The following is a 14,762-nucleotide window of genomic DNA, read 5'->3' as shown; positions in this document are numbered from 1 at the left end:
ATATTCAAAGATCTGTGACTGGCACCCGAACAATAGGGAACTAATATGCACCGAGTTTAAAAAATAGTGCATTGATAATGGCTAGGTAGTAGCTGAAATCTGGAGTTGCATAATAAAATCTGCACAAAAGGACAACTGATTGCTGCGCTCTATCATTTATAAAGGAATATGTCTTTGTTACAATGAAGCTAATGGGTACATGGGTACCTGGAATTGTACTTGTATTCTTGCAATGTTGCTTCAGTTGGCAATGACTTAATCATGATGGGAAACTGATGTGTAGTCGAATACACATGAAAGAATATTTTCTTTGCACCTCTGAAAGAGCTGTCAGTCTGTCAAAATATGGGTTTCATGTCACTTGAGGCTGACAAGTGAGGCTAATCTCTTTGCAGCCCCTACAATCTCACCCCAAGGTCCTTCACCGTGATCTTCGTAGTGACAGGACAAGAAATTCTTTCTGTTTTTGTATTGGGCAGCACATCCATCAAAAACATAGTAAATGTGCTTTGTAGTTGGAAAGTGACATTTTAAGACACTGATGAGACAGTGCTGGAAAGAATACATACATATATTGTATCATGCTGAAGGCGATCAGATACTTCCACATATGACACATGGTGTATTTCATTTGTATTTGTGGTCTGTAGTAAGTTACACACTGGTGGATGGTAACCAGTGAATTATTCCAGTGAAATACCTGTACTTAACCCTGAATGGTGAAGGAGTAATGCTCTAGAAAACCACAAACAAACTCTACAAAATCGCAAACAACAAATTATTCACTTACTTTGAGTTGTCCTTTAGCAATTTTAAAGATCTGTGACTGCAGCTGGGTGATAATGAGCAGAAGGAGCTGTTGTAAACTTTATGCAAACTAACCTGCCCGTAGTTACCCAACACTTGGATGTAATTTCACCAATGCAGTTTGTACCAACTGATAGATAATCATTCAGCCTTCTCAAACTTTGACAACAGGGACATGCGCCTGAGAAACATTGTGGAAGTGCAGGACTGCATGTAACAGATGCTATACAGTGCTTTTATGATGGTCATGTGTGTTCTTCACACTTCATTAGTTCTTTCAATTTACACACGTCAATTATTAACTTAAAATTCTGATGTGAGAGAAACAAAAAACATGGGTTCCACTGGCATGGACAAGAACACAATGCTTTGTCAGCAACTGATAAAATTTTGAGAATCCAATATTTACATCTGGTTATCTATTTTTTAAATATGCATACAGTTCCTTCAGATTGCATAATTATAGCTGCTTCTGCTTATTTACTCCAATTCTATTTCATTTCACATACACACAGTCTTTTCTTCCTAGCATCACAAGGCTCACGTTACAATCACAGTAAAATTCGTGGATGAGCTGATGGTTTTTTCACAACGTCTTACCTAGTTATGGATTTGGTGTCATTAGTATACCATGTTCTGCTACTGTTTTGCTCTTTGTATTTTGTAATCTAAAGTGTAAAATTCTTTCATGGTTTTCCTTATGCTCCAGCTCTTGGGAAATGCTTCATAATTTGTATTTTGTCACATATACATTCTGTGTTGTGAAACTTATCTTTTACCTGTGCTGTGATTTCTCTTTCTCCATTTTTTATACTCTTCTTTTTCCAGTTGTACCACGTAAGTATGCTCCAACACAAGAGGCAACCTTTCCAATTTTTGTTTATGCATTTAGCCTCTGTCTCTTCACAGGAGATTCACCCAGAAACTGAAGGTTAATATTTAAAGAATCTAATGCCAGATCAGATGCTCTTTCATCTGCACTATCATCACCTCTGGAAGTACCTTGCACAGCTGAGGCAACACCTGCAGGGGTTGAAGGGTTTTGTGGATTGCTTTCTACATCTGCTTCAAATTTTTCCACCAGGAAATACATCAGAACACTTGTTTACCATCCACTCCTGAGCACTTCTCAAATTCAGCTGTACTCCTGCAACACTACCTTTAAATGGATTTGTGACAGTTCATTTTGACCTGAGATGCATTTTTTACAAGCTACTACTACAGACTATTTCCCAGTACATGTACACTGCAGTTTGAGTAAACAAGCCACACCCACAAAACAAGCCAATAATGACTGGTTGAAATAAAAGTCTCTATGATTCATTATTAACAACAAGAAATTTTCACAAATTTGTGAGTATAATAGTGACTGCTATTGTCGGCTGTTCTGGAAGAAGTCACTGCATTTTGTTAGTGCAGTGATGGAGACAAAATAAATTTTTGATCCTGAGTCTTTGATGTGCCTTCTTGATATTAACCAAATTTATAGTAACATACTGGAGCAACACAACCTATTTTTTTTTCCAAAAAAATTGAAGGTGGTATGTTTTGAGAGAATCAAGGTCAAAGTGACCTTGAACGTGAAAATTCTTAGAAACCAGCCATCTTGCATATCAATGGAAAGCTCTACTCATTAGCTTCTCAGTGACATAAATTTCGCTGCTGTATCTGGATTACAATCAGAATTGTAGTCATTTATGTTAAATTTCACACCATTTCAAAACTTTGCAGACCTATGGCTTTTCTCACAACTGTAATACACCTCTGCTAATTGGTAGCTTTTCATCTCTTATCTGGATCACTGGACGTACCACATTTGAAACAAATCTGACAGTCGGGGTGAGTGCTGCATTGAGTTTATATGAAATTACCTTTCTGTAAAATCTGTGAATCCATTTCCTTGGTTTTATAGTTTTTTTCGCGAGTTGCAAATGGTCTACTGTGTTGCCATCCACTTCTAAAGCCAGCTAGTTTCTTTGTCTGATTAAAATCTATTTTTCCCCTAAGCAGCCTAATTTTATGGAACATCTCATTCATTGTGGAGCTAAGGGTTAATAGAGCTACAGTCTCTTTACCCCTTTTTGTTGCAAAGGAGAATAATTACGGTACTGTTCAGGTTTTGAGAAACCGTCTTCCTCCACATACATTTTGTAAACAAATTTGTCAGTTCCTCTTATACCACTTTGACTCCAGCTTCAACCACTTCCTCTAAAACACGATCTCCATATACCTTCATACCTCAAATGGTTTTACATAGCTCAACTGACATTACTTTTACAATGTAATTTTCATTATTAACCTCCAGTGGTTTCAATTTTCTCTTGCACTATGTAAGCATTTAAATAAATCTTGAATTTTTTTTATTATTTACTCTCCCTTATTAGTATGACATTTGATGAAATCCAACTTACATTTCTATTTTATTTTCTTTGTATTATTATTGTTTTCAATTGTTTCATCATGTGTGGTTCAATGGCTCAGTGATGAATATCTAAATCATGGATCAAGATCTTTTAGTTCGATATCCAGTCAGTCCTAGGACTTTTATCTGTCAAGTACAGCAAAACCCCGAACTAACTAACCTGCATTTAAGGAACTCCTGCTGTTAATGAATATTTTCTTCAGTCCTGGCAATATTCCCATAAAAATAATATTAATCATCCTTAGTTTTAACGAACACCACTCTAGGAAATACTCCAGTTTGAAGGATTAAACATGAAATATTTTGCAAATTAAAATTGAACCTTTACACAACTGCTATTGTGTCCAAGTGAGTTTTTGATTTATATGTTTCATGCAGGTCGTCTTTCGGATCATCTCATGGCAGTAAATGGTAACTTATTCTTCTGATCAACATGCACCTAGAACACAGTTTTTTGGTCAGTAACTCAAATATCCTTCTAGCGATACTGGAAAATGAGCTGAAGGAATAGGAAAGTGATTTCCGCCTTGCCCAACATGCGACTGTAGTCACGTGATCTAATTGTACGAAGTTAGATTGTGTGAAGTGTGAGCCAAGAAGTGTAGTTGTTTATTACTGAATTTATTAGTTTACTTCAGTGGAGTTATGGCTTGCAAATGTAGAAATCTCAATTCAGGAGAAGCTGGTGATCAGCCACAATGTTGAAGACAATCGCTAACAAAAAAAACTTTCCCATGTGGTGAAGGAGTACAATTTGGTGCCATGTTCATTGTGCAGCATACTAAAAAACAGAAGTGTTCTTAAATGCCTGTCTCTGTATCCAAAAGGTGAAGCATTTGCCTGTCAACACTAAATGCCATGCAAAACATTCTTTTACTACTGTTTCAAGGAATGGGAAGTGACAGCATTTCTACAAATGAATGCGTATTGCAAAAGAAGCCCCTTGAAATCATCCTAAAGGTCAGTGTTGAAAATTTCAGTGCACCTAAGGACTGGCTGGACCATTTTAAAAAAATAAATAAAAATAAAAAAGTGATAATCTCTCATTTCTCTGAAAGTGAGGCTGCAAACACAGATATTGTAAATTTTTGAAGGAACATTACGTTGCCATGACTAACACAGGATTTTAAGCCTGGAGATATTTTCAATGCAGCTGAAACTGACTTCTTTTATAATTACTTCCGACAAAAATGTATTCTATTAAGGGAGAAAAATGCCATGCAGATAAAAAATAAAGAAACAATGACTGCACTATTGTGTGTAAATAGTGATGAAAGTGAAAAAATACCTCCATTAGTAACAGAAAAATTTAAAACCCACATGTTTCTCACAAATATAAAAATATTACCTTCTGATCAGAGCTGCCGGTGGCGGCGGCCAAGTGTGCATGAGGTGTGCTTGCTTGTGTGAATGTGTGTATGTTTTCTTTGCTGAGGAAGCCTATTGCCAATAGCTGCATGTGTAGCAGCCTTTTTGCTGTTCTTGTCTGCAACTCAATGGGTCATCTTTACGATGAGTAGCAATCTATCCTATTCCTTATATTGTTGTTATTTCAACCTGGAGTGTCCACTGTTTGAAAATGCTACCTTATACTTACAAGTACAACAGGAATGCCTGGATGACATCATAATCTTTACAAGATTTCTCACACAGGAAGGACAAGAGAACTTATTATCGAGCACTGCCCTGTACATCCCAAGGAAACACTATTACTGAAAATGTATGTGACGTTTTCTCTCCTCCATAATGCACAAATCATCTGCAGTCTCTGGACCTGTGCATAATACACCCCTTTAAAACCAAATACAGAATAGCAGTAGTGTAAAAGTCAATTTCATTCCTTGAGAGAAAGGAAGTGATGAGACTCAACATTCTCCAGGCTATGCATATGTTTGTTGGTACCTAGAATAACATAACAGATTGTGTTAAATTGTTTCACAAAGGCTGGTTGTGGTGCATCAATTGCTGTTGAAGATGGCCTTGTTCTAGATGAATCGCATAGAATCACTTAGACATTCCAGAAAATAATATTTCTTGCAATGATGATATCGTGACTTCCACATTCAAGATGAATGTGAGTTGTGTGAAGGGCTTCTGAAGGAAAACTGTGAGGTAGGAGGCAGTGACAACCAAGAAGAGGAAGAACAATAACAAGAACAAGAACTTGTGCCAAGATTCACAGCTGCTGTGCAGTTGATGCCATCAGGAAATAATTTTCCTCTTTAGGATGAAACAAACAACTCTTCTAGATTCTTTTTTTTTTTTTTTTAAATGTGTTCCATTAAGATTGTGATTTTATAGATACTTTTACCACATAAACATACCTGAATTATGATTCTTGGTCACTCCTGTGTACTTGGGAAAAAACCCATTTAAGGAAAACCCCTGTTTAAGGAAAAAATTTTCAGTCCCCAGAGATCATTAAAAAGGGTTGATTTGAAAAATACTGAGTTGTACCACAGTTCACAGTCCATGTTGAACTGTAGGTCCCCTGTAACTGGCTGGTGAAGACAGCTAAAAGTTCGGAGGAAGGCAACAGTATACCACCTTCAACAGGACCATGCCTCGTACAAAACTGTGGTGCTCCAACCAATCTTCGGATTGATGATAGCTTTCCTTTTTTTATCTTCCCACATCTTTTGAAAGACATTCCTCAACAGTTTCATTTAGTTCAACATATTCTATCATAATGATTACAATGGTGGACTTAGGGCAACCAAACGAACGTCATCAGTGCTCTCACTGGAAATCAATGCATTCATTTCACGGATTAACACTGCCTCTTCTCACAAGTGAAATTGCACAGTGGTTCTCCAGGAATGTATATTAACAGCTTTCTTCAATGTCTGGCTTGTTTCTCTTATCATTGCCTCGAACTCCCACACATCCTCTTTTTTATTTGAGGTTTCCTTTTCTTTTAATTTATATGCACATAAAATAAATCTGCTGCTTGCAAAAGTTCCTTTGTTTAACACTTTCTTTTGTCTATGTCTATGTCAGAGGGTGTGTTACTGTGAACAGTTCAGTGACCGGGTTGTTCTAATCAGAATCAACAGCAGACCAACACCGACAACGATAGTTCAGGTATACATGCCGACGTCGCAAGCTGAAGATGAACAGATAGAGAAAGTGTATGAGGATATTGAAAGGGTAATGCAGTATGTAAAGGGGGACGAAAATCTAATAGTCATGGGCGACGGGAATGCAGTTGTAGGGGAAGAAGTAGAAGAAAAGGTTACAGGAGAATATGGGCTTGGGACAAGGAATGAAAGAGGAGAAAGACTAATTGAGGTCTGTAACAAGTTTCAGCTAGTAATAGCGAATACCCTGTTCAAGAATCACAAGAGGAGGAGGTATACTTGGAAAAGGCCGGGAGATACGGGAAGATTTCAATTAGATTACATCATGGTCAGACAGAGATTCCGAAATCAGATACTAGATTGTAAGGCGTACCCAGGAGCAGATATAGACTCAGATCACAATATAGTAGTGATGAAGAGTAGGCTGAAGTTCAAGACATTAGTCAGGAAGAATCAATACGCAAAGAAGTGGGATACGGAAGTACTAAGGAATGACGAGATACGTTTGAAGTTCTCTAACGCTATAGATACAGCAATAAGGAATAGCGCAGTAGGCAGCACAGTTGAAGCGGAATGGACATCTCTAAAAAGGGCCATCACAGAAGGTGGGAAGGAAAACATAGGTACAAAGAAGGTAGCTGCGAAGAAACCATGGGTAACAGAAGAAATTCTTCAGTTGATTGATGAAAGGAGGAAATACAAACATGTTCCGGGAAAATCAGGAATACAGAAATACAAGTCGCTGAGGAATGAAATAAATAGGAAGTGCAGGGAAGCTAAGACGAAATGGCTGCAGGAAAAATGTTAAGACATCAAAAAAGGTACGATTGTCGGAAGGACAGACTCAGCATACAGGAAAGTCAAAACAACCTTTGGTGACATTAAAAGCAACGGTGGTAACATTAAGAGTGCAACGGGAATTCCACTGTTAAATGCAGAGGAAAGAGCAGATAGGTGGAAAGAATACATTGAAAGCCTCTATGAGGGTGAATATTTGTCTGATGTGATAGAAGAAGAAACAGGAGTCGATTTAGAAGAGATAGGGGATCCAGTATTAGAATCGGAATTTAAAAGAGCTTTGGAGGACTTACGGTCAAATAAGGCAGAAGGGATAGATAACATTCCATCAGAATTTTTAAAATCATTGGGGGAAGTGGCAAAAAAACGACTATTCACGTTGGTGTGTAGAATATGAGTCTGGCGATATACCATCTGACTTTCGGAAAAGCATCATCCACACAGTTCTGAAGACGGCAAGAGCTGACAAGTGCGAGAATTATCGCACAATCAGCTTAACAGCTCATTCATCGAAGCTGCTTACAAGAATAATATACAGAAGAATGGAAAAGAAAATTGAGAATGCGCTAGGTGACGATCAGTTTGGCTTTAGGAAAAGTAAAGGGATGAGAGAGGCAATTCTGACGTTACGGCTAATAATGGAAGCAAGGGTAAAGAAAAATCAAGACACTTTCATAGGATCTGTGGAAAACACTGATAAGGAGAAGGGACAGGATGATAGGACATCCGCTAAGACATGAGGGAATGACTTCCATGGTACTAGAGGGAGCTGTAGAGGGGCAAAAACTGTAGAGGAAGACAGAGATTGGAATACGTCAAGCAAATACTTGAGGACGTAGGTTGCAAGTGCTACTCTGAGATGAAGAGGTTAGCACAGGAAAGGAATTCGTGGCGGGCCGCATCAAACCAGTCAGTAGACTGATGACAAAAAAAAGTCAACATGTAATATAGTTAACTATCTACTTAATGGAATCTGGTATATCTCCCTATTCTTAAATAAATTCTCAGTTCTGACTTCCTGCAACATGAATCAATTTCTTCGTAATTTGGTATATTTTTACTATGCATCTTACAGGTCTATGATCATTTTCAGTAAAAATATATTGAGTCATTGCTTTAGATAATTACTGAATGTTACCTCTAACTGTTAGGTTGAAACAGCCCAACCTATCACCCGTTAAGGAATCTGCACCACACTGTAGCACAACTGCACTAGGTTGAAAGGTTTCCATTACTTTTGATATTATAGGAACAAAAATGGATTCATAACTTTCATCATCCATTCCATCCCTTAAGGGTATATTAACAGCATAGTATTTTCCTTTTCCAGCACCAATGTCCTGAAAATAGGGAACAGTTATAAAGGACAGTCCAAAAAAATAACAAAAATGATATTTTCAGAAACAAATATTGCAAATGCATGAGCACAATTAGACATACATGTGTATAATTAATATGATATTAGCAAACTGAAGGAGCATCCAAGGAAAGGCCCCAGAATTAGTATCATTTACCAAAGGTTGTAACGCAGAGAAAGTTTGTTGAAACTGTGAGAGAATAGCAACAACATCCTAAGTTCAGATTGGAATATTTATCATATGGACAGGTTAGTCACTAATGGTGGCGACATATTTATTGCAGTAAAGAAGCCAATACTATTTAGTGAGGTTATCACACATTTCAAATGTGAATGAATCTGAGTGAAGTTAAGCTTCGAAGGTCAGTCAAAAATGGTAATCAGATGCTTTTATAGAGGCCTGTGTGTGTCAGGAGCTGTTGCAGTAGAGTTCTTCAGACAGAACTTGCAGAATACTGTTATGAACTTTCCTGATAATGTCATCATAATATGGGGTGACTTCAACTTGGCAGCCACGGATTGGGAGATCATGATACCAAACTTGAGCCACAGACAGGGATTCATATATTATCATCCTGAAAATTACTTTGAGAAGATAGAGAACCAACTAGAGAAGGTAACATCTTGAACCTCCTAGTGAAAACAGACCTGAACTTATTGAGTCAGTTAACACAGAGGAGGGTATCAGTGATCGTAATACTGTCATGACAACTGTAACTACTGGTATTACAAGGAATGTTCAGAAAAGTAGGAAAATATTTTTGCTTAGCAAGAGTGACAAGATGCAAACTGCAGAGTATCTTAACAGTCAACATAAAACATTCAATGCTGAAGACGAAGATGTGGGGCACAAATAAAAAAAATTCAAAAGCATCATTTAATGTGCGTTAGACAACTATGTTCCGAGAGAGGTCTTCAGGAATGGGAAAGACCTGCCATAGTTTAACAGCTGTATTATAAGACTGCTATGTAAACAAAGAGGGCTTCATCACAGATTTCAGAGAAGTCAAAATCTAGCTGACAAACCAAAGTTGAACAGAGAGATAATGAGCTGAGCATAATGAGAAAAATCAGAGAAGTGTTCAATGACTTTGAAAGTAAAGTTTTGTTAACCGATATGACTAAAAACCCTAAATGTTTTATTCTTACTTAAAGGCAGCAAGAGGTTTGAAATCATCTAATCAGTCAGTCAGTGACCATACTGGCAACGAAGCGAGAGATAAAAGATAGAAGATCGAAATACTGAATTCGGTTGTCTGTAACTGTTTCACCACAGAAGATTGTAACAAGGTCCCTCCTTTCAATCATTGTACAAATGTTGAATGGCACAAACTCAGATAACCGATCGCAGAATAGAAAAGCAGTAACAATCACTTAGTAGTGGAAAAGCATCTGAACCAGATGAGATACCTGTAAGATTCTGTAAAGATTATGCGGAAGAACTTGTTTCATTTCTAGCAGCAGTTTATCATATTTCACCAAAGTACTGAAGGGTATCTAATGACTGAAAAAAAGCACAGGTTATTCTCATTTTCAAGAAGGGTCGTAGGACAGGTGCACATAAGTATAGGCCTATACCATCGGCACCAATCTGTTGTAGAATTATGGAACATGCATTATGCTCAAGAATTAAGACATCTTTGGAGAACGAAAATCTATTCTATTAAACTCTACTTGGATTCCACAGACAGAGATTTTGCAAAACTTAATTCGTTCTGGTTCTCCATGAGATCCACAGCGCTGTACACAAAGGTGCTCAAGTTGATGCCATGGTCCTTAACTTCAGAAAGACAAATGACAGCCTGCCACACTGCTGCTTGGTGATAAAAAAGACAAGCTTACCGAGTACTGGTCCATATTTGCAACTCAATTCAAGAGTTCCTTGTACATAGAACTCAACATGTTGTTCTTATCAGAATAAAACTGACAGATGAAAACGTAATTTTCAGAGTACCCCAACTAAGTGATATGACTGTTACTGTTTACAATGTATATAAACAACTTAGTAGAAAGCATTGGAAGCTAAGACTGATTGCAGGCAATGTGGCTGCCTACACAAAGGTAGCAATGCCACATGACAGCACTGACTTGCAGCATGATCAACAGACTGAAGAATGGTGCATTCTCTGACAGTTGATCCTGAACATAAATAATTGTAACTTACTGTGCACACACAGGCAAGGAAATTCACTACTGTACAATAACATTATTGATGACACATTACTGGAAACAGTACCTACCGTAAAATTTTTAGGAGTAACTAACCAAATGACCTCAAGTGGAATGACCACATAAAACAAAACAAAATAGTAGGAAAAACAGATGCCAGACAGATTCACAGCTCATCTACGAAGCTAGCAGCTTACGAGGCTCTTGCTCACCGATTCTTGAGTATTATTCATCAATCTGGAATGCTTACCAGGTATGACTGATAAAATAGGGAGAGGGGGGAAGGGGGGGGGGGGGGGGGGAGAGAGAGAGAGAGAGAGAGAGAGAGAGAGAGAGAGAGAGAGAGAGAGAGCAGTGTATTTCGTCTTTGTGTTATTTAGTCAGTGCGAGAACATTACAGAGATGCTCATCAAACTCTAGTGGCAGATGCTCCAAGAGAGGCACTGTGCATCACAGAGAGGTTGAGAGGTTTACCATGAAAAATTACTAGGGAGTACTTTCCGGAAAGAGTAGGACACACATTACTTCTTCCCACATACTTCAAGAAATGACCATGATCAGAAAATTCAAGAAATTAGAGCTAATATCGAGGCTTATCAACAATCATTATTCCCATACACCATTTGCAATTGGAAAGGGGGGAGGGGCGGGGGGTTGTACAGTTACTGGAACCAGAAGGAGTATTAATGTAGGTGTACATAAGGGGGGGGGGGGGGGGGAATTTTCAGTTTTGAGATATTTCTGCACTATAACAGAACAGAATTTTTTGCCATGCTTCAGTTATATCTAACAATTACTGTCAGAGTTAGTTTATTGCCAAGGTATAATACCGTCTCAAGGAATGTGTTAATGGATCACCAGCTATTTAATGACAACTTCTGGTATGAAGGCAGACTTACAGAGATCAATTTTGCAGTCAGTGCACTGGTCGCATCGCAAGCTTTTTAAATTCAACAATCATTAAAAGGAAGAAATTAGGTTTAAAATTAGTGTAAGAGGAAAAGAAATAGTACCTCAAACAAACTGGGTACTGAGTTAATTATCAATCACAACAAAAGATTAAACGAAACTGGATGATAACTTTTTTTCCTTCAAGCGGAATGGCTTAAGAGCAGAATACTAAGTAAAAACTATAGAAAAGATGTCTTATAAGTAGTGAACGATTTTAACCTGAGGATAAATGTAACAAAAACCACGGAGAAGTGCTTCCAAGGGAAACGACCTTTGACGACTAGAAAGTTATACATGATAAATAATAGAACAACTATACATTTTCAACTACCTAGGGTATAAGTTATGTCACTGAAAGGATGGAGATCAATAACAAAATAAAGTTCAAAGAATGTGTGGTACAATACATAACACATGAGGAGGGAGAAGCCACAAATCAAGTTTTATAAGATGATATCCCTGCATTTACATACAGCAGTGAAAATTAGACACTAAAGAGGTCAGACCAGGAGAAATGAGAAGCTGCTGAAACGAGATTTATAAGATCTGTGGCAAGCTATATGCTCTTGGATAAAAGTAGATATGATGATATATGAAAGGAAATGGACATTTTTCAATATAAATTACAGAAATCAGGGCAACAAACTAACATGTAAAAAAATACTCAATGGATGGACATCAACAGAATTCAAAAGAGGTTGCTCTGTCTAAGCCAAAATGATAACACAATGCAGGAAGACCACTCACCAGATGGGAGGATAATTTGCCCTGAAGAAGGAACAGGTCTGCAAGCTAATTTTGAAGATAGTGATGGTGATGCTGACAAATTATAGAGGAGATACTAACTATGCAGAGCCATTGTTGAATACTCTATACACAATTGAACTTGTGCATGGCAAACAATGATCCATAATGATTATTAAAGTCACCATTTCCGATTAACGCCAACCTGAATACCAACACACAAATTAAAAGCTTCAGCGATGGTCAATAAATTTTTTATAAGAAACTGACCTCAAGACCATACTTATCGATATTTTTTTGATAAGGCATTACTAAATTTACAACTTCATACTATAACATAGATATAGCTTTACGCCAAACAATCAAACTATTCAAATATTAAAAGCATTTATAGTGACAAAGTTACGAAACCTATGCATGACTGTGTATGTTAATTTGGTATGTTGTATGATATACATTAAAGCAGTGATAATTAGTAATGATAACGTCAACTTCAACAACAAGAAAAACAACACATCATCTATATAGCCACACAATTTCAAAGTCTCCAAAAAATAAATATCATTATTCATATAACATTTATAACAAAATTTTAAAACTTAATAGCTCTTACCCTCAGATCTCCTGTGCCTGGGAAGTATTCACCGTATTTATGGAATGAAACAGTCATCACACGATCAGTAGTATAAAAAGCTTCTTCGACACCATCACCATGATGGACATCAATATCAATATATAAAACTCGTTGGTGGTACTTCAACAATTCTAGAATCCCAAGAACTATGTCATTCACATAGCAAAACCCAGATGCTTCAGATTTTTTAGCATGATGCAAACCGCCTCCCCAATTTATACATATTTCGGAGGCTTGTTTGTTCAATTTCACAGCAGCAGCAACTGACCCACCAGAGGATAACTGACAAAATTCATAGAGGCCATCAAATACAGGACAATCCTCTCCAACATTAACTGAAAAAGAAGGAATATCCAAGAATGAAACACTGCACAGTCCTATCAAAATGTATCAGCAGTGAAGAAATAAATAATTCTACAAAACAATGGGTTTTAAAACTACTGTTCTCTAAACTCTTCAAATACGTGTGATAGCATGTGCTCCATCATAAGCTTCATGTATAAGGTGGCATGAGCTGTTAATGTTTTCTGGAGGTATTTTACGCCTCTTTCAGGGTTGTTTCGGGGAGGTGAGTGGGGTAGCTGGTAGATGACAATGTTATGTGCCCCATAATCATGTGTTGCTAACAAGTCCAACAGTGCCCAGTCAAGACCACCCAAATTTGGTGATTTTATCACAACAGGAGCAGCAAACATGAGGGCAATCATTGTCAGCTAAGTCCACCAATAACACACCATGCCCATCCCAGAACACTGTCACAAGCACTTTCCTAGCAGACTGAGCCGCTTTGAATTCTTTTTTGTATTGTTGAACCAGAGTGTTTCCACTCTACAGATGCCTGCTCGATTTCAGGCGTGTAGTGGCAGACCCACAACTCATCACCAGTGATGATTCCTTTCAGAAAGCCGTGCCCCTCTGTGGTGTAACACCTTACGTGAGACAAGCTTGTCGTCATTTGCTGGCCCTAGTGGTTGCCTGTCAGGTTCTTAGGCACCCAGCAAACAAAAACTTTACAAAATTTCAATGTGTCACAAACAAAACCGTACATCACACCATAAGAAATGTTGAATTGCTGTAATAAAGTTCGCAGTTGCACTCGCTGGTCATTCAAAATTAGTTTCAATTGCTCCAACATTCTGCAGGGTTGCAGCTGTTACCAGCCACCCAGAGCGTAGCGAATCACTGATGTTTACACAGCCCTCTTGGAAGAATGCACACTACCTGGAACCATTGCTTCAGTCATCCCTATACATGCCACACATGTATTTGTGAATTTCACTTGGTTTATGTCCTTTGACCCACAAATATCGAAATACACTCCGCTGCTCTTCACAAGTTGACGACAGAAACATGTGTCGCGTGTGTTTTGTAATTCAGGTTTATCTCGCTACAGCCACATATAAAAACAAAATACCCCCTGCAGCGCAAACTTCCAACTACATCATCATCACGAAATTTCAACATTGAACTGCAGTACCAGGGCAAAAAAAAATTATTGTGCATTATTTTCCATTCCTCCCTCATACTTTTTACTGTCACCCAATAATTCTTCATATGATTAAGAGATTTCAGGACATAAGAATGCAGCTGACAGGAAGGAAAACTAAATTTTTCATCCAGCAGCATTTACATCTTGCCTTATGGAAGGTAGTCGGAAACAGCAACTTCCAACTAATCAAGTACTGCTAAGTCTGAATTGGGTTCTCATGATTAAAAAAAAGAAGTTATTTTCATACTAATAAAATTCTACACTGAAAATTTCTTATGCAAGTTAAGGAAAAGAAAACACTAATTCCAATG

General features: G+C 37.7%; 1 protein-coding gene across 2 annotated transcripts in view; it reads right to left on the bottom strand.

The window, feature by feature from the left end:
- The window catches only part of LOC124607499 (histone deacetylase HDAC1), a 161,080-nt gene that overhangs the window by 68,961 nt on the left and 77,357 nt on the right, over positions 1-14,762 (bottom strand). For both annotated transcript variants that reach the window (XM_047139883.1, XM_047139884.1), the window contains exons 4-5: positions 12,942-13,297; positions 8,246-8,447 (exon numbers count right to left, since the gene is read on the bottom strand). In XM_047139883.1, the coding sequence (XP_046995839.1) occupies positions 8,246-8,447; positions 12,942-13,297 (558 nt within the window). The remainder of the gene's footprint in view (positions 1-8,245; positions 8,448-12,941; positions 13,298-14,762) is intronic.

Source organism: Schistocerca americana, chromosome 3 (assembly GCF_021461395.2).
Source record: "Schistocerca americana isolate TAMUIC-IGC-003095 chromosome 3, iqSchAmer2.1, whole genome shotgun sequence".
In the NCBI taxonomy this organism is placed as follows: Eukaryota; Metazoa; Arthropoda; class Insecta; order Orthoptera; family Acrididae; genus Schistocerca; species Schistocerca americana.
This window is presented reverse-complemented; position numbering and strand designations above follow the sequence as displayed.